The sequence below is a fragment of the Poecilia reticulata genome, chromosome 17 (assembly GCF_904066995.2).
Source record: "Poecilia reticulata chromosome 17, P_reticulata-male-v2, whole genome shotgun sequence".
NCBI classification, from domain to species: domain Eukaryota; kingdom Metazoa; phylum Chordata; class Actinopteri; order Cyprinodontiformes; family Poeciliidae; genus Poecilia; species Poecilia reticulata.
In genome coordinates this window covers 20,335,946-20,362,148 of record NC_088846.1, presented here as the reverse complement: position 1 = coordinate 20,362,148, position 26,203 = coordinate 20,335,946, and the positions used below count along the sequence as shown (strand labels likewise).

Here is a 26,203-nt window from a genome sequence, read left to right as displayed (position 1 = left end):
TGTTTGTGGTCACGATAAAACAAACTCTTTTTTTAGTTTTATTTGAGATGTTAGAGTTTTATTTCAGTTGCTCTGTTGTTTCACATTTGTGATACCAAGAAGGTTCCCAGGGCCTTTAGAAGAGAAACAGGTCTTCAGCATCCCAGGTCATCCACCATGTCCAACTATCAGCATTAACTGCTTCATATATATTCTTTAAGCCGTTTTCGCACTGCAAGGAACGGAACAGAACGGTTTCAAAGTAGGGCCGACCGTATTTGCATTAGAACTTCCGACCGGTTCCACCCGGCCCCTGGGAACCACAAGAGCTGTGGTTCCAATCAGGCCGGCCAAGCAGTTCTGCTTAGAATCAGCAGCTGATTGGCCGCTGGTTGTTATGGAGTCAGACGTTGATTTTCCGTTGACAGCTGGCTCTCACTAAACTGTATTTTATTTTGTAAAGAGTGCTCTTTTCAATATTTTTATTATTAGTTTTAATTAGCAAAGGATTCGTCTCAATATTGTGCAATCACCTGGTCTAATGATGAGGTAAACTCGCTGATGAACGAGTACCGAATGACCTAGTTCGGTCAACGAGGAAAGAAAAAGTTTTCCGCCGCATCTCTGAGGAAAAAGACTTCGGCCGCTACATCAAAACCATTGTTTAGTTTCAAAAATAATGACGTCAGGTACAGCTTCGATGGCGCCCTCAGTGCATATGCAAACACAACAGCGCTGCAGTACGGGTGGAACCGTTCCGTTCCTTGCAGTGCGAAAACGGCTTTACACTAGAGTCGACCAAGGTTGTCCAAGTAACTTCAATGAAATGTCATGTGGGTCAAAAACCAATTAACATGAGGAGGCTAAAAGAAAATGTACTTTACAGTCTTATGTTTATTTCTATAAAAGACATCTTATTTTACTAACACTTAACAGTTATGCACTACTTTGTGTTGAATCCAATTAAATCTCAATTCACTACATTTATTTAGTTGTGACAAATTGTTATCTATAGCATTCCAGCAACAAATGTTTTTTATCATTTTTTAAAAAAATCATCTGGCTGCATGCAGATTTATTCAGTGACTGTCTGATGTAAAACAAAATTATTTATAAATATTAAGTAAACATAGGTCATAAACAGTCAGAAATGACTCTGTGCCTGTCACTAGTCTTCCTGTCTGTCCATCTAGCTCAGACATTAAGACCTCCAGGCCTAATCTGGCCTAAGCTGGTGAGACGCAGAGAAGCACAGAGGAATCAGGATCGCATCCAGAGGGAACATTGTCCTAATCCCCATCTGCCCTCTCCTTTGTAAACACTCTTTGCGGCATTGGGGTCGTCGATGTTTTTCACCCCCTCTTTGCCTCTGCCGTCACTATGGGTTTCATGTCAGACTGTGGGAAAGCATAGAGGAGACGACCAGGAAGCGTGGATTTCCTACGATTTCAAGCAGACCTGGGCGCAACGCTGCGAGTAAAGACTCAAAGTCAAAGCATGCCATGTGGTAGCGTGGCGAGGCAGTGGGAGATCAGGCCCACGGCCGTGCTGTGTGGGATCAAACGTACCTGATGTGGCAGTGGATTCAGGGGCTGACCAGCGCCTGCAGGCAGACCGTGGGCTACCAGGTTAACTACAATGACTCGGACCAAGCAGAGCAGGAGATGGTGTGCCTTGAGGTATGATCATGTTCTCATATTAACATCAGCCATCATCCTTTTGGGTATTAACACTTCAATAAAGTAACATACAGAACCTTGGGAACTAATTTTTATTTTTGTAGCGATCTAAGTGACAATTTTGTGCATTTCCCACATATGTCTTCACAACATAATTCTATTCCAAACAGAGTAAATTTCCTATTTGACACAACTCTGATAATAAGATTACAGAAAGCAAAACAACACAAATAAGAGACTGGTCTAATTTTCAAAACTATTGAAGCAACATATCACCACATCATTCATTTAATATTCCTGTCAGCTCAAAGAAACACCCTTAATAAAGTATTTTGCTGTTGATAGACTGGCATTGTGAAGCCTCTTTGATTCACACAGAACTTCTATTTAGGGAAGCACTTCCAGTCTAAACAAGGCTTAAAAAGAAGATTAAAAGAAGGCGACAGCATGGCCTAAAATAGTATGAGTCAAGTGATTTAAATTCTAAAAAAAGGGGTTAAAACCTTTAGTAAAAATTCTCCACAATAATGGACAAAGTTTAATGAGAAACAGCAAATTGAACATTCTTAGACAGCTAAGTTTATACTTGAGTCTTGGTAAATAATAACTAAAAGTTTCCGGTGGTTCTCTGTTGTGAGGAGGCATGTGTTGCTATTCCTAGAAAGGAAGGGGTTTTAGAGTCATTAGGAGAAGGGAGACGCATCCAGATCTGATGGGTAGGTCACAAGTAGAAAGAAAATAGCCCAAGTCATTAACATGTATGGCTCCAATTTACCAGACATGTTGAAATGAAAATGGTGACACACTATTAGAAGCGTATAAGCAATAACACTGAAACCAAATACTTATATTGCATTAAAAGACAATTAAGTCCTTTCAGTCGGTGTTTCACATTAAATCAGACTGGATTTATTGTCCTTGGTCCAATGCAATTTGCAAAACTATTACTCTTTGCTAAATTCCTGAAATCTATAGAAGAAATTTCTTTATGTTTGTTTTTTTTTTTTACATTCTTCTAATTTAGAACTTTACATACATTTCCTTGGTATTGTATACTTTTTAAACTGAATCACTTTTATTATTCTTCAATAAGCTTCTATGATCACAAATCAAAGTTTTGTGACAATCGCAACAAAACATTGACTTTGTCACTGTTAAAACAATTAATGCTTGGGATTGTCTATTTTAAGACCTATTTGGACCAAATCTTTGCCTTCCTGACTGACTGATGTTTTGCTCAATATTTCCATATTATGGTCTTTCCTTATGATGCCATCCATTTTGTACCTCAAACGAAACACCAACAAATAACATGATGCTTCTCAACTTCACAGCTGTGATGCTGTTCTTATTTGCAAACTCCTTCCTTTTTTCTCCAAATGTAACAATGCTCTTTAGAACCAACCAAGTTTTAGTTTTGCTTTTGTTGAACTGCATTCTTCCTTTCTGAGTTACCTTTCAAGCCCACATGGGCACAAAATTAGTTTCATTGTAGATAATGACATTCTCTGTCCAGCTTCTTTCCAGCATCTTCACAAGGTCTTTTACTTGTGTTCTGGGATGGACGCACACAATTTTCAACAAAACCCGTTCCTCTCTGGGGCGCAAAACCTGACTCTTACATGATGGTCGAGATTCCCAGGGTGTTTGCATACAATTTCTTGAACAGAGGAATGTGGCACCTTTTGGAATCTCGAAATTATACCCAAGCTAGTAGAAGTTCACAATTCTCTTGCTGAGATCTTGTCTTATTTCGTGGTTTAAACAATGTCACACGTGGAAACAGTGTGTTTGCATTGCTGGCTTAAAATACATCTACATTTGGGCCTATATAAACGTAAATATGTGTTAACTTATTAGAAGCTTATAAAGCTATGAAATCAACCTGTTGTTTAACAGGTTGATTAAAAATAACATGTTGTTAAAAATAACACTACTATACTACAGTATACTGTACCGTACTATACTATCCTATGCTATACCAGGCATCTTAATCAGATTATTTGATACTTTGAGATATGTAGCCCATCCATGACCTCTCAAAAACAGTCCTGGAGTGGAAACGTTCTGTACCGTAATGGGTGTTTCATAATTCTTCGCTCTTAATCAGTAACAACTCTTTTCACAGCAGCTTGTAACAGAAGCAGAGGCACAAGTGTCCTTAATAACTCTAACGAATGCTCTTCACTTCTTTGCAGGTGTTTCCACTTGTCCTGTTTGATTAAACCTCCATTCAAACTGATTTTAAGAGCCACTTTGCATCAGGGTCTATGAACAATGCCACTGACTGTTTTGTTAGTTTTCTCATTGAGGCAGTGAGAAGTCTCACAAACAGGGGCAGAGAGAGGTCTTGCAATGCATTGTGGATTAAAATACTTAGTATGAAGGTTGAAAAATTTCAGCCTTCATACTAAGGAAGGTTCACAGCTGTGATGCTGTTCTTATTTGTAAACTCCCTCCTTTTTTCTCCAAATGTAACAATGCTCTTTAAAACCAAGTTTTAGTTTTGCTTTTGCTGAACTGCATTCAACTGCATTTTATTCACTGTCTTCCTCAGAAGACATCCTTGGAGCATTAAAATAGCCGCAGTTCCACGGAACAAATTCATTAAAAATGCTGGAGTCACCCACACCACTTGTCCATGATTCTGTTATAAATAAAACATCCAATCAATGAGAGGAAAATAAATCCCTAATGACCAAAGTTTTATTTGCCAGCAACAGATCCCAGGAATGGCATCAGACATCTCAGTCCAGAAATTTGCAGTTCTAGGCACAGCCAAGATACTGAGCAGAGCCCTCAAGCTCCCAAGCCTCTCGTACAGGACCTGAGTTCAGAGGATGAAAGAGGAAGGGTGAGAAGGGAATTTTTTATTAATGTATATATAATTTGTCTGAGTATCTCCAAGTAGGTTTGATTTTAACTAGTGTTTCACCTTGCAGTAAACTACATTATTTTTTTCCTATGTGCACAACTATCAAACGTTTCCCAAATACAATGTGACCCCAACACTGAAACTGTGAGTTTCTGTAACAGTATATGTTGAGTAACTCAGAGGAAATAACATAAATATTTAGGGCTCTCTAACAAGCACCGTGATGTGCATAAGTGCTCACATCCCATAACTATTTCTAGCATTTGCAATGCTGCAGGCATAAATTCCAAGACATTTTACAACAAAGATGATTACTATAGATCAACACGAAAACTACTGCATAACTGTAAAGTGTAAGGAAAATAATGTGTAAACTTTCTACCTTTCTGATAACATTTTAAAACTTAGAAACATTAGGCAATATCAAGAACAGTTAGTTATAACAAAATTTCTTAAGAAATTTAAACGCGGTCTGCCAAAATGTGCCCGTCGGTTGGAACCCAGCACTCTGATGCTAAAAATTAGCCTCATTGCTGAAGTATTCAGTAAGTTAAAATTAGTGTACAAGCTGAAATTAGCCAAAATTGTAATGTTAGCCTAAATGCAGCCAGTGGCATGTGGGCTATAACTAGCATGTTGTCTTACATTGACTTCCTCCATTCAGTGTGCTAAACCTGGTTAATAAATAAACAAAATAGCTAAAAAGCTTGTTTTAGGAAAAAAGCTACTGTTAATGGGGGTAGTAGTTACATTAGCAATGTTTGTGATAATGTTTGTGCACTGCTTTCTGATTTTTACTTTTGGTAAAGTAAAAATTAATTGTTTACTTCGTGGCACTTGGTTACCAGTAAACACACTCATCTCTTAGCAACAGATTAACAACAAATATTGTTATTGTTAAAAAAACACAAGATTTCTTCTGCTCTTTTGAAATACTACTTATCTTACACTACTTAACAAGAATTGTCCAGAATGTTGCAGAACAATTAATTCTTTTTGTCATTAGTGGTAAATATATTATAAAACACACATTCAACACAAAGGTAAAAATCTTGATTTATACTTCGTGGCAGTTCGGTGCCAGAAAAAAACCCGCTTATCTCTTAACACCAAATTAATAATAAGTAATATTGTTTATAAAACATAAGTTCTTTCAAAATAATGCTTATCTGCTTATGGACACAAGAAACTTACAGTTGGTAAATTTTGCAAAAGTGAGAATCAGATGTTTACTTTGTGGTACTTGGTTACCAGAAAACACTCATTTCTTAGCAACATATTAACAGCAAATATTGTTATTGTTAAAAAAAATATATATATTTTTTCTGCTCTTTTGAAATACTACTTATTTTACTGCAAGAATTGTGCAGCTGGTGAATTTTGCAGAAAGTTTAATTATTTTTATCATTAGTAGTAGATATATTATAAAACAAACATTCAACACAAAAGTAAAAACCTTGATTTATACTTTGTGGCAGTTCGTTACCAGTAGAAAACGTTTATCTCTTAAAACCAAATTAACAACAAGTTATATAGTTAATAAAACATAAGCTCTTTCAAAATAATGCTTACCTGATTAGAAACCATAAATTTACAGTCGGTACATTTTGCAAAAGTAAAAATCTTAAGTTTACTTTGTGGCACTTGGTTACCAGTAAACACACTCATCTCTTAGCAACAGATTAGCAACAAAAATTGTTATTGTTCAAAAAACATAAGATTTCTTCTGCTCTTTTGAAATACTACTTCTTTTACACTAACAAGAATTGTGCAGTTGGTGAATTTTGCAGAAAAGTTAATTCTTTCTGTCATTAGTGGTAAATATATTATAAAACACACATTCAACACAAAAGTAAAAATCTTGATTTATACTTCGTGGCAGTTCGTTACCGGAAAAAAACCCCTGCTTATCTCTTAACACCAAATTAATAATATGTAATATTGTTTATAAAACATACGTTCTTTCAAAATACTGCTTATCTGCTTATGGACACAAGAAATTTACAGTTGGTAAATTTTTGCAAAAGTGAGAATCAGATGTTTACTTTGTGGTACTTGGTTACCAGAAAACACTCATTTCTTAGCAACATATTAACAACAAATATTGTTATTGTTAAAAAAAATATAATATTTCTTCTGCTCTTTTGAAATACTACTTATTTTACTGCAAGAATTGTGCAGCTGGTGAATTTTGCAGAAAGTTTAATTATTTTTATCATTAGTAGTAGGTATATTATAAAACAAACATTCAACACAAAAGTAAAAACCTCGATTTATACTTCGTGGCAGTTCGTTACCAGTAGAAAACATTTATCTCTTAAAACCAAATTAACAACAAGTTATATAGTTTATAAAACATAAGCTCTTTCAAAATAATGCTTGCCTGATTATAAACAATAAATTTACAGTCGGTACATTTTGCAAAAGTAAAAATCTTTAGTTTACTTTGTGACACTTGGTTACCAGTAAACACACTCATCTCTTAGCAACAGATTAGCAACAAAAATTGTTATTGTTCAAAAAACATAAGATTTCTTCTGCTCTTTTGAAATACTACTTATTTTACACTAACAAGATGTGTTCAGTTGGTTAATGTTGCAGAAAAGTTAATTCTTTCTGTCATTAGTGGTAAATATATTATAAAACACACATTCAACACAAAAGTAAAAATCTTGATTTATACTTTGTGGCAGTTCGTTGCTGGAAAAAACCCCCGCTTATATCTTAACACCAAATTAACAATATGTAATATTGTTTATAAAACATAAGCTCTTTCAAAATACTGCTTATCTGCTTAGACACAATAAATTTACAGTTGGTAAATTTTGCAAAAGTGAAAATCAGATGTTTACTTTGTGGAACTTAGTTACCAGAAAAAGCGCTCGCTCATCTGTTAGCAACAGATTAGCAACAAAAACTCTTATTGCTCAAAAAATATAATATTTCTTCTGCTTTTTGAAATACCACTTATTTTACACTAACCTGAATTGTACAGTTGGTGAATTTTGCAGAAAAGTTAATTCGTTTTGTCATTAATGGTAAATATTTTTAAAACATTCAACACAAAAGTAAAAATCTCGATTTATACTTCGTGGCAGTTCGTTACCAGTAGAAAACGCTTATCTCTTAAAAGCAAATTAACAACAAGTTATATAGTTTATAAAACATAAGCTCTTTCAAAATAATGCTTGCCTGATTATAAACAATAAATTTACAGTCGGTACATTTTGCAAAAGTAAATATCTTTAGTTTACTTTGTGACACTTGGTTACCAGTAAACACACTCATCTCTTAGCAACAGATTAGCAACAAAAATTGTTATTGTTCAAAAAACATAAGATTTCTTCTGCTCTTTTGAAATACTACTTATTTTACACTAACAAGATGTGTCCAGTTGGTGAATGTTGCAGAAAAGTTAATTCTTTCTGTCTTTAGTGGTAAATATATTATAAACAACACATTCAACACAAAAGTAAAAATCTTGATTTATACTTTGTGGCAGTTCGTTGCTGGAAAAAACCCCCGCTTATATCTTAACACCAAATTAACAATATGTAATATTGTTTATAAAACATAAGCTCTTTCAAAATACTGCTTATCTGCTTAGACACAATAAATTTACAGTTGGTAAATTTTGCAAAAGTGAAAATCAGATGTTTACTTTGTGGAACTTAGTTACCAGAAAAAGCGCTCGCTCATCTGTTAGCAACAGATTAGCAACAAAAACTCTTATTGCTCAAAAAATATAATATTTCTTCTGCTCTTTTGAAATACCACTTATTTTACACTAACTTGAATTGTACAGTTGGTGAATTTTGCAGAAAGGTTAATTTGTGTTGTCATTAATGGTAAATATTTTAAAAACATTCAACACAAAAGTAAAAATCTTGATTTATACTTCGTGGTAGTTCATTACCAGTAGTAAACGCTTATCTCTTAAAACCAAATTAATAAGTTATATAGTTTATGAAACAAGTTCTTTCGAAATAATGTTTATCTGATTAGAAACAAAAGAGAGAAGAAGGAAGCTTGCAAGCTGGAGAACCCATCCCAACTCTGAAGTACAGTGGTGGCAGCATCATGTTGTGTGAGTGTTTTTCTGCAGAGGGAACTTGTGTTCTTCACAAAATGGATGGCATCATGAGGAAAGAGCATTAGGCAGAAAAATCAAAGTACTAAGCCGAGGCAGTCCTAGCCTGTTTGGCACCCAGGGCGAACCACCTTAACAGTGGTGTGTGAAATTGTTTTTTGTTTTTTTTTGCATTAGGCACCATTGACATTCCGATCCACTGGTTCAGCGGTGGTGGGGGGAATAGAAAAGACGAACAGGTGGAGGGGTAGGCCCCCACAAGATGCCGCCCAGGGTGGTTGCCCATTGTCACTTGTATCAAAAACTGCATCTGGTACTAAGTGAAAACTTGTGTGTAACTGGGTCTTCAATGATTTTAGACGTCTCCATTAATCAATCCAAATGCATACTATTTTTAAGTCTTAATAATTGCATTTAGTTGTAACCCACATTGGTCTTAAACTACAAATTCTTACTGTGAAGTCAGAGTAAAACCACCTTCGTGGAATGAAATGACTAAGATACTGGTAACACACTATTAAAATAAGCCTGACATTTATTTACCAAAGAGCATCTTGATCAGCACAGATCAGGGGAAATACTGAAATTCATTCAGAGCAAACCGGGGAAATAGAAAAATCCTTTCATTTACAGTGTGCTTCCACATTTTCTACTGTGACAGAACCATTTTCACCTTCAGAGTACTCACCAATACCATGTGTGATGTCTTGATATGTTAATCAGGCAGCTCAATGCTCCCTGCCCAGTAACTGCATGTTGGTGATAGAATATGTGCATCGTTCTGTCTTCCTTTCTTGCTATTCTGAGTCGTATTAATCACACACAGAAAAGACTTTGTTCACCTTGTCAGACGCCTTGTCATCTATCTTGTCCTTATGGCCTTGTGTGCTGAGATGGGCTCACACCTTCACTTGACATTGTGCCCTCACAGGGAGCTTCTCATGTCCCAATGTGTATGTGAATCAGTCTTGCAGAACTATTTGTGGAGCTTCTTTGTAAAAGTGTGCAACGGGATGTCACATCAATACGCCACAAAGGAATAAAAAAAATGCTTAAATGCTCAACTTTAAAAGTTATTAATTTTAACAAGACATTATTTGTTTGTCTTTGTTTAGGAAGATGATAATCAAGATTATGGATTATTTTTTAAGACACTATGCTGGAAGACTCAAAAGTAGAAACAGTGCAACAAGAGGATTTAGTTGAGTCCCTCTCTTTTGTGGTTCTTAACTCAGATGAGGATCTGGCAAGATTGATTTTCGCACCATCAGGAGGCACCTCTAAAAGATAGCGTGTCCCCGAAAGGGAACAGCATGGATGTGCTGGTGTAAATTAAGCATATAGAAAGCTGTGTCACGCTGGAGTTTGGCAGAATGGCCAGGTGCCGAGTGGATAGTGCCATCTTGTGATTGTACGTTGCAAAAAACACTGTGAGCTCTAAAAGCAGAAGCATTTATATTTGTCTGGACTAGACAATAGTGAAGCGTTTTTTTTTTTAAATGCAACTCAAAGCTGATGTAGATCTCCATCAAATGACCAACATTCATAGACTTTAAACACTAAACGCAAGATGAAAAGTGGTTGTGTTAAATAATATAATTAAAACAGCTGAAAGATAATAAAACATCATCATCAGTCAGTACATGATGTCTTTGCATTGTCTACAGCAGTGGTTCTTAAGCTGGGTTCGATCGAACCCCAGGGGTTCGGTGAGCCGGTCTCAGGGGTTCGGTGGAGCCTCTGCCGCGGAGGTAAAGACACACTTGTGTAAAGTCGTGATGATGCGCCACGCTTTGCCATCACTTGCTGCAGAGGATCACGTTACATTGCTTAGCCAATCAGTGTTCCTCTTCAGCAAAGCTCACCATTTTTACCAAATTCTGTAGCTTTCGGTGTACTTCTAAATTTGCTCCTTAGTCGCATCTTTTCGTGGTTGCTACTGCCTCTAGTGGCGTGGGGTGGTAACACAGCTAATATAATTACATTACTAAATCAGAATACAGCAAAGTCTTTATTATTTATTATTAATTTTTCATTCTGTTAAGAATGTAGAGCTAATTAAATGATCTAAACAAGGCCTTAAAGTGGTTCTAGTTTCTCTCGATGGCCAACCTGTTGAAACTGTGGCAAATTTTAAATACCTTGGGTCGTTCCTGCACAGTCAGCTCAACTTTGCTGAAAACACTGACTATATTTTGAAGAACTGTTCTCAGAGACTCTACCTTTTAAGAAGACTTAGTGATCATGGGGTGACCCAACTAGACTCTAGTTGGGTCACCCCTATATCTTGAATTTGGGGGGGGGGAATCATATTTTATTTATCACTAGGGTTCAGTGAATGCGCATATGAAACCTGTTGGGTTCGGTACCTCAAAAAAGGTTAAGAACCACTGGTCTACAGAGATCATCATGTAAGTGCTTTAACGACAGTTGCCTTCAGATGGCAGTGTTGTTCTCTACATTATCACTCTTCACAGGGACGTGCAGAAGATTAAACTGCAAACAGCTGCCTGATGATAATCTGTAACACAACAGGAAGAGTAAAGTGAAACATTAGGACAGAACAAACAAACATCTGAAGTGTCAGTTATATGGAAGTGAAGCCAGCCTGAACGTCTCTGTGTATATGAGAGTTTTCTCACAGGCTGAGAGTGCAACAGATGTAGTGCTACATGTAGAGAGTGCCTACACCTTCAAACCTACTTTGTGGTTGCAGAAAACAGTGAAATGTATTTTGTAAATCAAATAAATAAATAAATAGATGTGTTAATTCATTATATAACTACTTGTACAACAAAATGAGACAGCATTTCTGGAATATTGTACAGAATTATTATTTTTTTTATCTTTGAATGATATTAAAGAAAATGCCAAATGTATATCAAAGAAAAGGTAGAATCTTTTATTCCCAAATGCAAAAAAATATATTTTGCACAACTTTACACTACCAGTACATGACAAAAACCAGCAGTAGATTTTTTAAATGTGTCATCGGTAAAACGAAAATGAAATCGGCTTCTTTTAGCCATTGCTAGATAAAAGGGCACTTCACTCATTCCCAAGGTAAATGATAGAGCTAGGCATTAAAGATAAGAGGGCAACGATATCCTTTTGTGTGAGGCTTAGTGTGTAATCTTAGCAGCAGTTTGGCATTGTAACAGCTTAAAGCATAAAGTTGTGTAGTGGTTTTCTGACAGTTAAATACGTGGCATGGAGATACATGTGTGGTCTCTTTAATGAGGTTCAAACTGTTGCTCTGAAACTGACCTGTACAGAGGGGCAGGTGTCACAGCAATGAACCTGCACAATATATTGAATTGCAGTTGTCACTGCAAAATTAATGTGTGCAATATTCCAATTTTTATTGCTTGGATGCAATAGATGGTAGTTTTATATTTCAAGTACAATGCATTTGTGGTCTGAATGCTGATTATCCAGCCAGTTTGTTGCCAGCTAATGATAGAGAAATGTAGGGACATCACAGTGGCAAAAAATGAAGGAGAAAATTGAGGAGTGTGGTTTAATCACAACTACAAATATTTAACAGAAACTGTGATTTTCTAATATTTTTTCTTCTGCAGAGTCCCTTTCTTTATCATGCTGCAGCTGGGGTGGTGACATCAATAGATGCAGCTTATCAACACGTTCTCAACCACACTTCTGCACAGTGTCGTTTTCATTCATTCATTTGAAGTATGTACATATAATTATACAATTGTGTGTTTAAAAAAAAAAGTTGAAAGTCGCCCAGCAGACTGAGTTACAGCATGCATTCTGCAATGCTTTTAGCAGCACAGACAGCGGTTGCAGGCAAAGGCTGAAGACTTCATAAAAAAAAACGTGGAGATTTATTTTCTAAATTGAGTATTTTCAACATATTCTGTGAATAAATGTACATAAAGCTGCAGTAGGTAAAATTTGATATAAAAATATGCTGGGGTTTTTTCACGCATATTTGTTACAATTGTCATTATGTTGTGACAATATAGGCAAATAATCCGAAAAAAAATCAAGCCTTTCTCCCTTTGGCTCTACTGTCATCTCCAGAAATACACCGCTCTAAGTCAGACACAATCAATCAGAGCCAGAAGGAGGGTGTTAGCGCTGTCAATCATCCCCCTGTAAGTGCAAGCTCAAGATTGCTGGTTTTCCGCAGTCGTGCTAATGGTGGAGAAACAACTTACAGGAAAACTGTTTATCTGCCATCATTGGAGGCCATACGCATTCATGTCAGGCACTGTTGTGGGGAAGAAGCTTAGCATAACAGAGAGCAAAGGGTAGGGTGTAGGCGGCGTGTACACAAAGTTGATTGCCAGCGATAAAATCCTTCTCCTGACTCAAATTGGTTGTTTCTGACCAGGAGCTGAGCTGCGTATTTCTGCAGATGACACTAACACAGGGAGGATTTTTTTTCACAGATTATCTGTCTCATACTAAACTGTCACAATATAGTGACAAATTTAACAAATATGTGAAAAAATAAATAAAAAAATAAATAACTAAATAAATAAATAAATAAATAAATAAATATATATATATATATATATATATATATATATATATATATATATATATATATATATATATATATATATATATATATATATATATATATATATATATATATATATATATATATATATATATATATATATATATATATATATATGAATGCAGCATTGAGAACGATCCCTACCAACACCATAAGAGAAACCAATGAGCTGATATACAACTCAGCATTAGTGATCCTTGAGATGCTTGGTTATGAGAGCAACCATGAGACCCAATACCCACCATGGAAAAGACGGTTAGAGGCTAAGATCAAGATAACAAGGAGGGAAGTGAGTCAACTGTCAGAGCTCCAAAGAGGTGCAATGAAAAGATCAGTACCCAAGAAGTACAGCCAGATGCCCATACCTGAAGCACTCGAAACTGCCAAACAAAGGCTCCAAGCCTTGGCCAGCCGCCTAAAGAGATACACGAGAGAGAATGAAGCCAGGAGGATTAACCGGCTCTTCGCCACCCAACCAGCTAAAGTGTACTCTCAATGGCAGGGTAATAACAACAGAGCAGACCCACCCAGGCTGGAGACTGAACAATACTGGAAAGGCATATGGGAAAGGGAGGCGTCCCACAACAGCAATGCACAGTGGCTAACCTCTCTATGAGAGGACCACAGCAACCTCCCTGAACAAGCCCCGGTAACCATCACTGTGGCAGATGTCCAAGACAGAGTCTCGGGTATGAAAAACTGGACAGCACCAGGACCTGACATGATCCATGCCTACTGGCTTAAGAAACTCACTGCCCTCCATGAGCGACTGGCAGCTCAACTGAACCAGCTGCTACAAAATGGGACTCACCCTGAATGGTTAACTGAAGGGCGCACAATCCTGATACAGAAGGAACCCTCGAAGGGTTCAGTCCCATCCAACTATCGGCCAATAACCTGTCTCTCTACAACATGGAAGCTCATGTCAGGCATCATAGCGGCTAAGATAAGTGGGCACATGGATAAATACATGAGCAAGGCACAGAAGGGCATAGGCATAAATAGCAGAGGAGCCAAACACCAACTCCTTGTAGACCACACAGTCGCCCGAGACTGCAAAACCCGACACACCAACCTGTGTACCGCTTGGATTGATTACAAGAAAGCCTATGACTCAATGCCACACACTTGGATCATTGAATGCTTAGAGATGTACAACATCAATAGGACTCTAAGAGCCTTCATTGCAAACTCGATGGGGCTGTGGAAAACCACCCTTGAAGCCAACTGCAAACCACTTGCACAAGTGTCCATCAAATGTGGCATATACCAAGGAGATGCTCTGTCCCCACTGCTGTTCTGCATAGGCCTGAACCCTCTCAGCCAAATCATCAACAAGACTGGCTACGGATACCGACTCAAGAATGGGGCCACGATCAGTCACCTCCTCTACATGGATGACATCAAGCTGTACGCCAAGAGCGAGCGAGACATCGACTCACTGATCCACACCACCAGGATCTACAGCACTGACATTGGGATGTCATTCGGACTAGAGAAGTGTGGTCGGATGGTTACAAAGAGAGGGAAGGTCGCCCACACAGAAGGGGTCTCACTCCCAGAAGGAACAATAGCAGACATAGAGCACAGCTACAAGTACCTGGGAATACCACAAGCAAATGGCAACCTCGATGAGGTCACAAGGAAAGGAGCCACAGCCAAATACCTCCAACGAATAAGGCAAGTCCTGAGAAGCCAGCTCAATGGCAAGAACAAGATCCATGCAATAAACAGCTATGCCTTACCAGTAATCAGATACCCTGCCGGAATAATTAGCTGGCCAATGGAAGAGATGAAGGCCACAGATGTTAAGACTAGGAAGCTACTAACCATGCATGGAGGATTCCACCCCAAATCCAGCACCCTGAGACTGTACACGAGCCGTAAGGAAGGAGGCAGAGGACTAGTGAGTGTGAGAGCCACTGTCCAGGATGAAACATCCAAGATCCATAAATACATCAAGGACAAAGCCTCAACGGACGATGTGCTCAGCGAATGTCTCAGGCAATGGGGAACAGAAGACAAGGTGCTGGAAGTACCATCATGGGAGGACAAGCCCCTACATGGGATGTACCACCGACAAATAACTGAAGTGGCTGATGTCAGGAAAACCTACCAATGGCTGGAGAAAGCTGGACTCAAGGACAGCACAGAGGCTCTCATCCTGGCCGCCCAGGAACAGGCCCTAAACACCAGAGCAATAGAGGCTCAGATCTACCACACCAGACAAGACCCAAGGTGTAGGTTGTGCAAGGAGGCCCCTGAGACAGTCCAGCACATAATAGCAGGGTGCAAGATGCTGGCAGGGAAAGCGTACATGGAACGACATAACCAAGTGGCGGGCATAGTGTACAGGAACATCTGTGCAGAATATGGACTGGAAGCCCCAAGATCAAAGTGGGGAACACCCCCAAAAGTGGTGGAGAATGACCGAGCTAAGATCCTGTGGGACTTCCAGATCCAGACAGACAAGATGGTAATGGCGAACCAACCGGACATTGTGGTGGTGGATAAAGAACAGAGGAAAGCCGTTGTGGTGGATGTAGCAATACCAAGTGACTACAACATCAGGAAAAAGGAGCATGAGAAACTGGAGAAATACCAGGGCCTCAGGGAGGAACTGGAAAAGACCTGGAAGGTGAAGATCACAGTGGTGCCTGTGGTCATCGGGGCCCTCGGGGCAGTCACCCCCAAACTGGAGCAGTGGCTCAAACAGATCCCAGGAACAACATCAGACATCTCAGTCCAGAAATGTGCAGTTCTAGGCACAGCCAAGATACTGCGCAGAACCCTCAAGCTCCCAGGCCTCTGGTAGAGGACCCGAGCTCAGAGGATGAACCAGACCACCCGCGGAGGGTGAGAAGGGAATTTTTATATATATATATATATATATATATATATATATATATATATATATATATATATATATATAGAGAGAGAGAGAGAGAGAGAGAGAGAGAGAGCGAGAGAGAGATACTACTGTAGTTTTAGGAGAACTTTCAGGTGACATTTGTGTTTATTATTATTTTTATCTTCAGCATTTCTTCTTTTCCAAAGGTTGCTACAAATCAGAAAATGTTTATTGTTTATAAAGCATCATTCGATATGCTACACATGGTGCCAGAGTAGCATCTCTATAAATTTAAGTACTGAACATTTCCGCAGTTCATTTAAAAAAAATTTAACTTACAAATGATTTTTGATTCTGTTTTGTCAATTGAATCATGTCTACATGTGACTTTTTGATTAGAAACTCACATATTATTTAAGTCAAAAAAGAAAATGTAACAATTATTTAGATTCAATACACGCACAGAGATAAATCTCATATGTCTACATAACTCTTCAGAGGCAGGAACAAAGTCTGAAATGCTTGAATAGAAACTTTCAGCTTGTCTCTATTGTTAATAACTGGACACATCATTCTATGAACAGTCAGCTTCTCAATCATTTTTGTTGTTTACTCTCATCCTGTCAAGGACCGTTTGCTAGACAAGTGTTAAATCAGGGATCTGGATCAGGGTCCAGAATATTTCTGTATTAAATATTAGTTATGGCTATTATGTATCACTGCAATAAAAACATCAGCTTTGAGTATTTATCAGCTGCAACCCAATGTAATATAAATTGACTGCAATTGAAGCTTAATGTGTTTATTCAGTGTTTGTGTTGTGCTAAGGTGAGGGATATTTAGATTTGAGGGATATTTAGATTTCCTCACCTACACCTGACAATCTCTCGTCACAAACTCTGATAAGAGAAAGACAATATACATCTTCCTTCCACCAAACTTTCTATAAGTATTCATGGATACACTACTGTGTTAACAGTCAGATTCTATACCAACAACTCTTTAGCTTATTTTCTGTGTGGAAGCAGTCAGTGATTGACTGCTTTACCATGAATAGCTAGGCCAGCATGGCTACAACAATCCATTGCTACATTACAAAATCCCTTTTTCATTAGTTTTATGTAACATTCTTATTTTCTGGGGAAAAATAACAATCTGGAGTTTTCATCAGCTGTAAATCACATCTTATTGAAATGGACATAAATAAAAACTTCAGATATATCAGTCTGTGTGTAATGATTTATTTGAGTTTCACCTTTTGAGTTTAATTACTGAAACAAATTACATTTCTGATTATATTCTCATCCACGGTGATGCACCCGTATTTCCTACTATAATTTGACTCCATCGGACGGTACTTGTAACATTCGTTCATGTTAAACGACCTGCACTGTAAACCTGTGACATATTGTCGGGGTTTACGCTCTTCACTGGGCTACTACGAGTTGGAGAGGAGACGCATGCGTACTGAGTAGAAGCAGCCGGTCGGAGGAGAGGGGGAAAAAAGCCTTATGTTCCATCGGATGTAATCAAAGCAGAGAATTCCTCTTCTCGTGGTGCATACATGGTGAAATTGTAAGTACTGGGAGTAAGCAGTTGTATCTTTGCAGGTGGGATTTTATGGTCGGAGCGTTTAAGGTCGTTTTTTTTTTTTTTGTTAACGGCATGTTATTAACAGATCTAGGCAGTGTCTTTTCGGTGGTTGTCCAGGGCGATGAAGCTCTATGGTTCTTCATGATGGCACTTTCAATTGATGTGATGCGCGACTCACCAGTGGAGTATTTTAATCATCATCATCATCATTATTATTATTATTATTATTATTATTATTATTATTATTATTATTATTATTATTATTATTATTATTATTACTTCAGCTGTGAAATCAGTAAGGGGACACATAATCCCCTGTGGAGAACAGTGATTTAGTTAGAGTTTTCATGATTTATGCGTTCAGAAGATACGACCACCCCCGCCCCCTCCGTTCCATTCTCTATATCGCTTTTGAGTCAAACCCTAGCGTACTGCTAGTGCCAGCTTTGAAGTACACCCAATGCCTAATGCGTAAAAATGTACCATTTGGCAAGACGCACGACGTCTGAGGGCTGATGCCTGCTCGGGTAATCTGAGAATAAAAAAAAGAACTGAACGACAAAACCAAGCAAATGATAGTAATAAAAAAAAACACACACACACACACAAAAAAAACGCGGGTCCATTTTAGAAATGGCTAAATGGTGTATTCATTGAAAAGGATGCGATAGAACGATGCTGAGATATAGATTTGCAAGCTGCGCTTTCAGCACCCCCACCCCCACTCGTCTCCCTTACACCAAAATCTTCAGACATATTTCAAGGCTTCGTGTCTTGCGCCAGGTAGTGTCCGGACGATGCCGTGTGTCGGAAGAGTCCGCTTTGTTATATAAATGATCTGACAGGATTTGGCAGAGTCTGACCCGGCGATGACACGTTTGTTAGAATCAGCTCGCATTCCTGTCTGTCTATAGGCCTGCAAACCGATGGGATTCTTGTGCATAGGCCAGATATCCACACTCACAATTAGAACAGCAATTCCTGTATAGCCTGCATGATGACAGGAGCCTACACGGCCAGAGCCAGCCCAAGGCATAAGCGAAGTAAGAGGGTGCCCATGCCAGCAGGGGGCACCCAAGAGGAGAGATTTGAGACTCAGATAAATTCTCTGCAAAAATGGCACAACAACAACAACACACACACACACACACACACACACACCACTTTACATCAATCGTTATGTGATTTATAAAATGGTATTTGATGCCATAAGATCACGAGTCATGTATAATTTCAAACCATGCAGCTGGGGGATCAGATAAACCAAAGTGTTGTGGTCTACATCTTAACTGGCTTTACCCAGAGCAGTACGTACAAGATATGTGAGAGGAATTTACAGCTTTAATTGGCCAAATAGAAATGATGACTAGCCCCATAATGATTACTGATTTGAGACTACATCCCAATATGGATCAACCCCACATTCCATATGGGTGACCTCAAAGATCACTAGTTGAGAGTTTGATCTGAAACTCTCAACTTTGATTTATCCTCTAAAGACTTTAGGCTCAACTTAGAATCAGGGTTTGGAACTCGAGTCTCATAAGCAATCTTTATCTCAGCTAATCATAGGTGAACACAAGCCTGTAAATGAAGGTGATTTTGGTAAATGATTAATGTTGTCCCCTCTGAGTTACCATAGTGTATACAAATGGCCGGTTGCCATGGTAACATTACACAGTATATCATGGGTGTCATTCTCCACAATGTTTTCCAGGCAAACGCAAATATTGTAAAAAAAAAAAAAAAAAAGGGGAGGGGGGGAGTTAACAACAGCTTCCATGCTATTCTTATTTTTAAATGTTACCATTTATGAATCATAAACAGAAACAGAGAACTAGTTAGAGATTTCTAGATACATTATTATGCCAGGGCTAAGATAAAGATTTAAAGAAGAAAATAGCAAAAGTCATTTCCACATTCTGACAGCTTCAGGAGAGTTAAATTGTCTTGCCTCAGAGTGTCCGGCAATGCATGCCAGCACATGATTGAGTCAAATAACATCTGGTCTGCTGCATTTAGCTGGGAAGTCTCAGATTTGGACATTATATGTTTGATTTTAACCGTTGTTAAGGGACGTTCTAACATTTAGGTGTCATCACGAAACTCTTCCCATTCCCACAGATTTCACTCTTCATAAACAATTAGAAGGGTGTTTATGAAAAGTGTCTCTTTCTACTTTAGTTTTCCTTTCAACGGGTTGCCAAAAAAAATGGATTGAATGTCATAATTTCACACTACCATCTTCTCTACTGTCACGTTGCAGCATTACACCCAGTGCTGCCCTTGCTACACTTGTTACACTGGAACTGATTTCCATCACACTAATGCATTGCAGGCCAAGAGCTTTTCTTGCGAGATAAAATCTCAGTTACATACTATTCCTGACATCAACACTCCAAACCCTTCACCCTCTCTCGCTCTCTCTCTCCCCCCCCACTCTCCGCTGTCTGTAGCCCATGGGATCAGAGCGGATGGAGATGCGAAAGAGGCAGATGTCGGTGCAGCAGGAGTCGGCAGCGGGAGGAACTGCACCGGCCCAGCAGGACCAGCCGAGCCAGGCCAACCCGCGGGGCTCCAACGCGTGTTGCTTCTGCTGGTGCTGCTGCTGTAGCTGCTCCTGGTAGGTCTTCCACAAACCGAGAACCCTGTTGCTGAGGTGCAGCATGGCCGACGTCGTCGCACGCAAGACGCCCGCCGCCTGAGCTCGAGTGTCTCAAAAGCAGGCGTCAGCTTCTGTCTTACACTCTTGACAGATTTGCATGTGATCCGTGGATGTCGCTTCAGCAGCAGCCGCCTCATTACATTCAGGAAAGCCTGAACATCATTTTCATATGCATGTCTGTGTAAGCGCTTCGCTTGTCGGCAACGCTGCATTCAAAGTGATGCATTTGAGTCAGTCGAAATTAGAAGGAGTATAAATGATTAACTAATGCTCATATTTTATTCAATTACTTGAACTACTTTAACAATTTTAAAATTTAGACCTACAGTAAAAAAAATAAAGCTGTACTAGTTTCTCATTTTAAACATCTAATTGCATTAACAAGACGTCAGTCCTGATGAAAGTAATAATTTATTACAGTCTTATGAATGTCTACTTACCTGATACTCACAATAACAAGATATCAATTTGGGGCATACAACATTTGACATAATTATGAATATATGCCGCTTAATGACAAAAATTATTTTCTAATGCTACTTTGTTGGTGAAAAAAGCCAGCTGTTGGCAGGATTGTTACTGATTCTGGCCATTTCATTGTGCATTCGGACTGCTCGTTTTGGGTGTTGGATGCTTATTCATTGCAAAAGTTAGAACTTATTGTCGATTTTCTCAAATACCCATATGGTCGAAATGATCTATACAGTCTCAAGTACTTTAATCCTCACTTACCTTATTAGAAATAACACAGTTCATTTTTATTGGCTGGTTTTTTTTGGCTCAAACCCAGCTTCTAAGCATAGTTCATACATTTTTAATATGTCTGAGGTCAGGCCCATTCCAGAAGCTTAATGTCAGCCCGTTTTATATGTTTTAGTTTTAATGGGTATTCAAACACTCTTGTAAATTGATTGTTCAAACACCCAATTGTTTTCAAGTTTCAAATACCCCCTCAAAAGTCAGGATCAACAACAGAAGCCACCAAAACTTGGGCCTGTTGTAAACTAGAAGCTGGTAGTAGTTTCACTGTCCACAGTGAACAGAACTTTAAATGAAATGAGAGGATAACAGAAAAAAGAAAATAGTTGAGCCAACTTAATTGAGCTGCTTCAATTGGTAACAAGTAATTCAGTTAAGTTTATCCAAATTAATTTATTAAGCTTGTTTAATTTGGCAAATTTAAGTCAGTCTTACTCAAATCATTTAGTTTACTTCAAATAAAGAAGTACACTAATAAAGGAGCTTTTGGGTTCAGGCTGCCTTCATTTGGTAGTAGTTAGACAGGAAAGTGGCTAATGAAAGAGGGGAAAGACATGTGGCAGAGTCAACAGGCCGGGAATTGAACCTGCGACCCTTATGTGGGTTGTGCACTACCTCTGCTCCACCACAGCACCATGGTTGGTACAGGATCTGTGAAGCTTGTGTTATGACATCAGATGTAGGATACGAACGTGGCATTGAACTTAATTGTTTCAAGTAAAGTCAAAGTAAAAAGTTCCTTTAAGTTAAAATGTGTAACTTTTAAGTCAATTCAACACGAAAAAGTGTTGAGAACTTTCCGGCAAGTTCTCATCACTAAACCAAAAGAATTAAGTGAGATTAATGTAAATAAGTCCATTACACGAACTACAGCCCTAATACACTTTTTTACAGTGAAGTTGACCAAGAAGGAAGCATCTACTTTGGAACAGTTTCATTTGAACTTACCGTAGTGATTCATGAATACACTGACTTAAATAATTGTGATCATTCACACCACTTAATTACAAAGTTAGATCCATGACCACATTTGTGAAATGAGTGCTTCTTGCCAAGGTGTTCCTCTCTGTCCTCAACAGGAATGAAGACAGAGATGAACGGAATCGAAAGGCATCGTATGACGTCAAGGAAGGGACCTCAGACTGTGAAGACTGGTGAGCTAAAATCCCTACACAACAATGCCTGACAAATAAAACAGACTTCTACTCCATCTGACGTTAAAGAGACTTGCTCCAATGTTCTCATGCTCTCTGCAGCCCGAAGCCCACGCTGGAGGAGGTGAGCACGTGGGGGCAGTCGTTTGATAAGCTGATGTGCTGTCCAGCTGGGAGGAACTCTTTCCGGCAATTTCTCCGCACCGAGTTCAGCGAGGAGAACATGCTGTTCTGGCTCGCGTGTGAGGAGTTCAGCAAAGAGACCAATAAAAGTGTGATCGAGGAGAAGGCCCGGCTCATCTACGAGGACTACATCTCCATTCTCTCGCCGAAAGAGGTGTGGAACCTTTATTGATTTGTATTTTGGTAAAATAGAGTTTCCTTGATGGGTGAAACTTTGCGATGTCTGAGTTCAATGAGTATGTCGATGCCACTTTCATGTTCTTGTGGTGAAGCCTCACACACTTAGCTTTGCACAAAGTTTAGCTCTACACAGGGGGTAATAAAGTCCATCATGTCTGTATTCTAGAGTGTGTTTCATGGAACTCTTACTTTTGCTTTAATTCAACAGATGATCTAAAGTTTTTGTCAGACCCAGCTAAACATGCCGTACTAAAAATGCCAACTTCTGAAAGTAGAAATGAGAGATGCACTGTTGTGTGAACAACAGGTCTTCAGTAGCCTAGAGACAACATGTTTACTGCACATGTGCTCCACTGCTGCACAGTTTATCCAAGTTCTGCACAAATAATCTAATGCAACCCAAGGACCCTACGTTTTCAAGTCTTAATAAGAAAGCTAAAAATCCAATTTTTCACATCCCTGTTACAGAAACAGAAAACCTTCTGTTCTTCCTGATTGTTGTGCTTTCTTAACTTCCAGGTGAGTCTTGACTCCCGAGTGCGTGAGGTGATTAACAGGAACATGCCGGAGCCCAACTTGCACACGTTTGACGATGCCCAGTTGCAGATCTACACGCTAATGCAAAGAGACTCGTATCCCCGCTACTTGAACTCCCTAGAGTACAAAAACCTGCTCAAACCTCTGTCAGAGCAGTCCCCCGAATCTTAGGGTGGCAACGACAACCTGTGATCTTTTAATCCCCTTTGCCCTTTCTTAGTCCTTCAATCCCCCACAACCCACCCGACCCAAACCCCGAGTTTACGAAAAGAAAAAAAAGTTTTCTTCTTTGTATGTTCAGTGTAGGATTACATGAGCCAGGCCTCGGGCCCCGGCCCCTCCCAGGGATCTCAGCGATATTGTGATCTGCACCTGACCGAAGACAACTCAGGTCTGAAAAACCTCCCGAGGGCTCGACATCACATGTACTGCTACAGATCAACATAGCAAAACACTCCAAAGGAATATGAATAACACTTTAATCCTGTTTTTCCTTTTCTTTCTTTTTTTTTTTGATAGAAATATTCTATTTTATTTGTGTTCAGAGTTTTTTATGGTCCGTTGTTTTTTGTATGATTGTTTTTGAGGAAAATGATTCCTATTGTAGACTATCTATACATATATACATATATATTTATGAGTTTGTAAATAGTTCAAATGAAATTGTGGGTATTTTATGTGGAAACGCCTGGTTCTATTTACTGCGTATGAAAATCAAAGCTCAAGTCAAAGCTGCACATTAGCTTGACTTGCTGGCAGCTTTGTGGGGTACTGTTTAATTTTTTTATTCTTATTTATTTCACTTCGTTTTGTTACCTAACCTCACACTTCAGTATCCGTGGCAGCGACTTGGCAACTCCAGTTCATGCACAACCTGTGTGTGGTTTAAAAGGATGTGTGTATGGTCACCAGAGAAGTAACAGGGTGCAATAAATGAAAGTCAGTAATGGTGAAGAGTGTTTTAACCTTTATCAATTGCCAGTATAAGACAATTTTGTTGTTTTTCTAATGCTAGTGGGACACTTTGCACAAATCATAGGTTTATCAAAGATGTATTGGTGTGTGATTCTAAGCTGAGTAGATTTTTACCAGAGAAAGTATTTTATTTAATATTGCGACATGTCAAAAAAATTTTTAAATTATATTTAATTATTTTGATGGAGTAAATAACACAAAAAATGAAGACATTTTATTCAAGCTATTTTCTTTTATGGGTCTGTAATTTTTCAACAACTTTCCAAGGTTTTCCTGATAACAGCTATATTATTTCCGTTAATAAAAGGTAATTAGTTTTAGTTTATGTAAGTTGTGCTCCAGTTCTGACCAGCATTGTTACCCTGATGCCCATTCCTCTAAAGCAGTATCGTCACTCTGATGCCCATTTCTCTAAACATCTTTCACCAGAATATTTCATATCAGGGAGCCATGCAGTACTATGTATAGTCAGCTCATACTTTATTGATCAACACCTAACCGCACCACAGTGATGTAGCTGTCAAAATGGTATTATGAGGATGCATTCACACCATTAAAACTCTTACGTTCATCTTCAGTTAGTTTACTCCGTTTCTGTTTCCCACCGCAGAACTCATTTAAGTTTGATGCACTGAATAAATCCATTTTCTGCCTCACCCATAAACAGCCAAACATCCATTAGACATATTTTTGTTAAAAAGTTTGTTGTTTTGTTTGGTCCAGAGGAACAATCAGTAATCTGTGGACAGCCATGTAGAGTGGCAACTTCAAAACTGGTGCCATTTCAGATGCAGTGTCATCATTAATACAAACCCATTGCAGTGTGAGGTCATGAGTGCCAACAATCACATGCGAATCCATGTGATTTTGAGATTCCTAAATATAAAAAGTTGAAGTTATAAAAAAAACAACCTGTCGTTCTTCAGATTTCATTTGATGTGTTAACCGATGAGATGCACCAGGTGCCCCCCGAATGCACATTGCTCTTGAGTTATGCTAGCAAGGTACATCCATGGTTCGGGAAATTTGTTTGGGAACTTCTGACCACAAACAAGAGATAGCGGGCTTCATTATAACATCTAAACATGTACTATACACAGTTGGTTTATGCTGTTTGCTAACTGGTTAAGTAAAAGCGATGACATCATTTTTATTAGCAGTAACTAAACTTTAACGTTTGTCCAAAGAACATGCTGGAAAGTCATGAGAAATTGCAGACCTATTGATACAGCATGACATATGAGATTTATCATAAAAAAAATCATATATTTAAAAATGGATAAGAAGTATTATGGTCTGAGGATCTTGCCAGGTTAGCAGAAACACCAAAGCTATGATGAAAGCTGTGTCCACGTGTTTAAAGAGAGTGTTGAGTAAAATTGGAGTTGCCAAGCGTTTAATACTTAGAATATCTAGTTTTATTTGAATTACTTTGTTGCCTCACATTGTGTCACTCGAAGACAAGATCCTCTCATGGGGAAGTGCCTTGACATTCAGTTTTCTGACATCTTTCTCATGGGCAACAGTTGTTCGCTGGCTTGCGCCGAAAGGCCGTTCACTGGAGCACGACTCCAGTTTTACCGGAAATTGTCCCTCTCACTGGCCAAAATATCTCGCGCGTTTGGTCTCGATTCCTCAATTGTGAGTACGTCGGTGGAAGGCGGTAGGAGAAGCAGCGCCTCTTTGTCGGCTGGAGACAGAGATCGCTGTGACCGGGCGTGAGGAGTCGGAGCTTCTCGCCAACCTGTGTGCTTCATGGTGGCTCTTGTCTTAGAGTTAACTCAGACTCACTACATACGATGTGCAATTTGAGCTGATGGGTTAAACTGCGCAGATCCAACCTCAAAACACAATCTAAGCCAATGGTTTGGAGTGATGCCTATAAATGTTGTTTCTTCTGTTTACTACTATATGAAATGTGTTATTTTGCGCTGAGTTTACTTATGAAGACATTTTTCAAAAAACAAATAATGTGAATGTTTACAGTATGGTTTAGGGTTTTATTTTTTTGTTTGTTTTTCTGCTACTCTCCAAGAAAAAAAAACTGACTTGTGGGCATTTCGATTGAGATAAAATAAAGCACAATAATTTTACTCATTCTTGAGTGATTTCATCAATGAATCATGACTTA

General features: G+C 38.6%; 1 protein-coding gene across 2 annotated transcripts; it reads left to right on the top strand.

Annotated features, from left to right (window-relative positions):
* Nucleotides 1-1,176: 1,176 nt before the first annotated feature.
* Nucleotides 1,177-26,165, top strand: rgs20 (regulator of G protein signaling 20). Of its 2 annotated transcripts, none has more exons than XM_008434495.3 (5): nucleotides 1,177-1,658; nucleotides 20,076-20,242; nucleotides 22,123-22,197; nucleotides 22,300-22,534; nucleotides 23,080-26,165. In XM_008434495.3, exons 1-5 carry the CDS (start codon nucleotides 1,551-1,553, stop codon nucleotides 23,266-23,268), a joined length of 774 nt encoding a protein of 257 aa, XP_008432717.3. In that variant the 5' UTR covers nucleotides 1,177-1,550; the 3' UTR covers nucleotides 23,269-26,165. The 2 variants fall into 2 exon arrangements, with proteins under 2 accessions (XP_008432717.3, XP_017165719.1); XM_017310230.2 differs by lacking the exon at nucleotides 1,177-1,658 and adding an exon at nucleotides 17,476-17,601.
* Nucleotides 26,166-26,203: the final 38 nt, after the last annotated feature.

Excerpts from the sequence above, each read along its gene's own strand:
- rgs20 (XM_008434495.3), top strand. The coding sequence starts at position 1,551 with ATGTGGCAGTGGATTCAGGGGCTGACCAGCGCCTGCAGGCAGACCGTG. Across the intron at positions 22,198-22,299 it reads ACCTCAGACTGTGAAGACTG|CCCGAAGCCCACGCTGGAGG; the intron begins GTGAGCTAAAAT and ends TGCTCTCTGCAG. Across the intron at positions 22,535-23,079 it reads CCATTCTCTCGCCGAAAGAG|GTGAGTCTTGACTCCCGAGT; the intron begins GTGTGGAACCTT and ends CTTAACTTCCAG.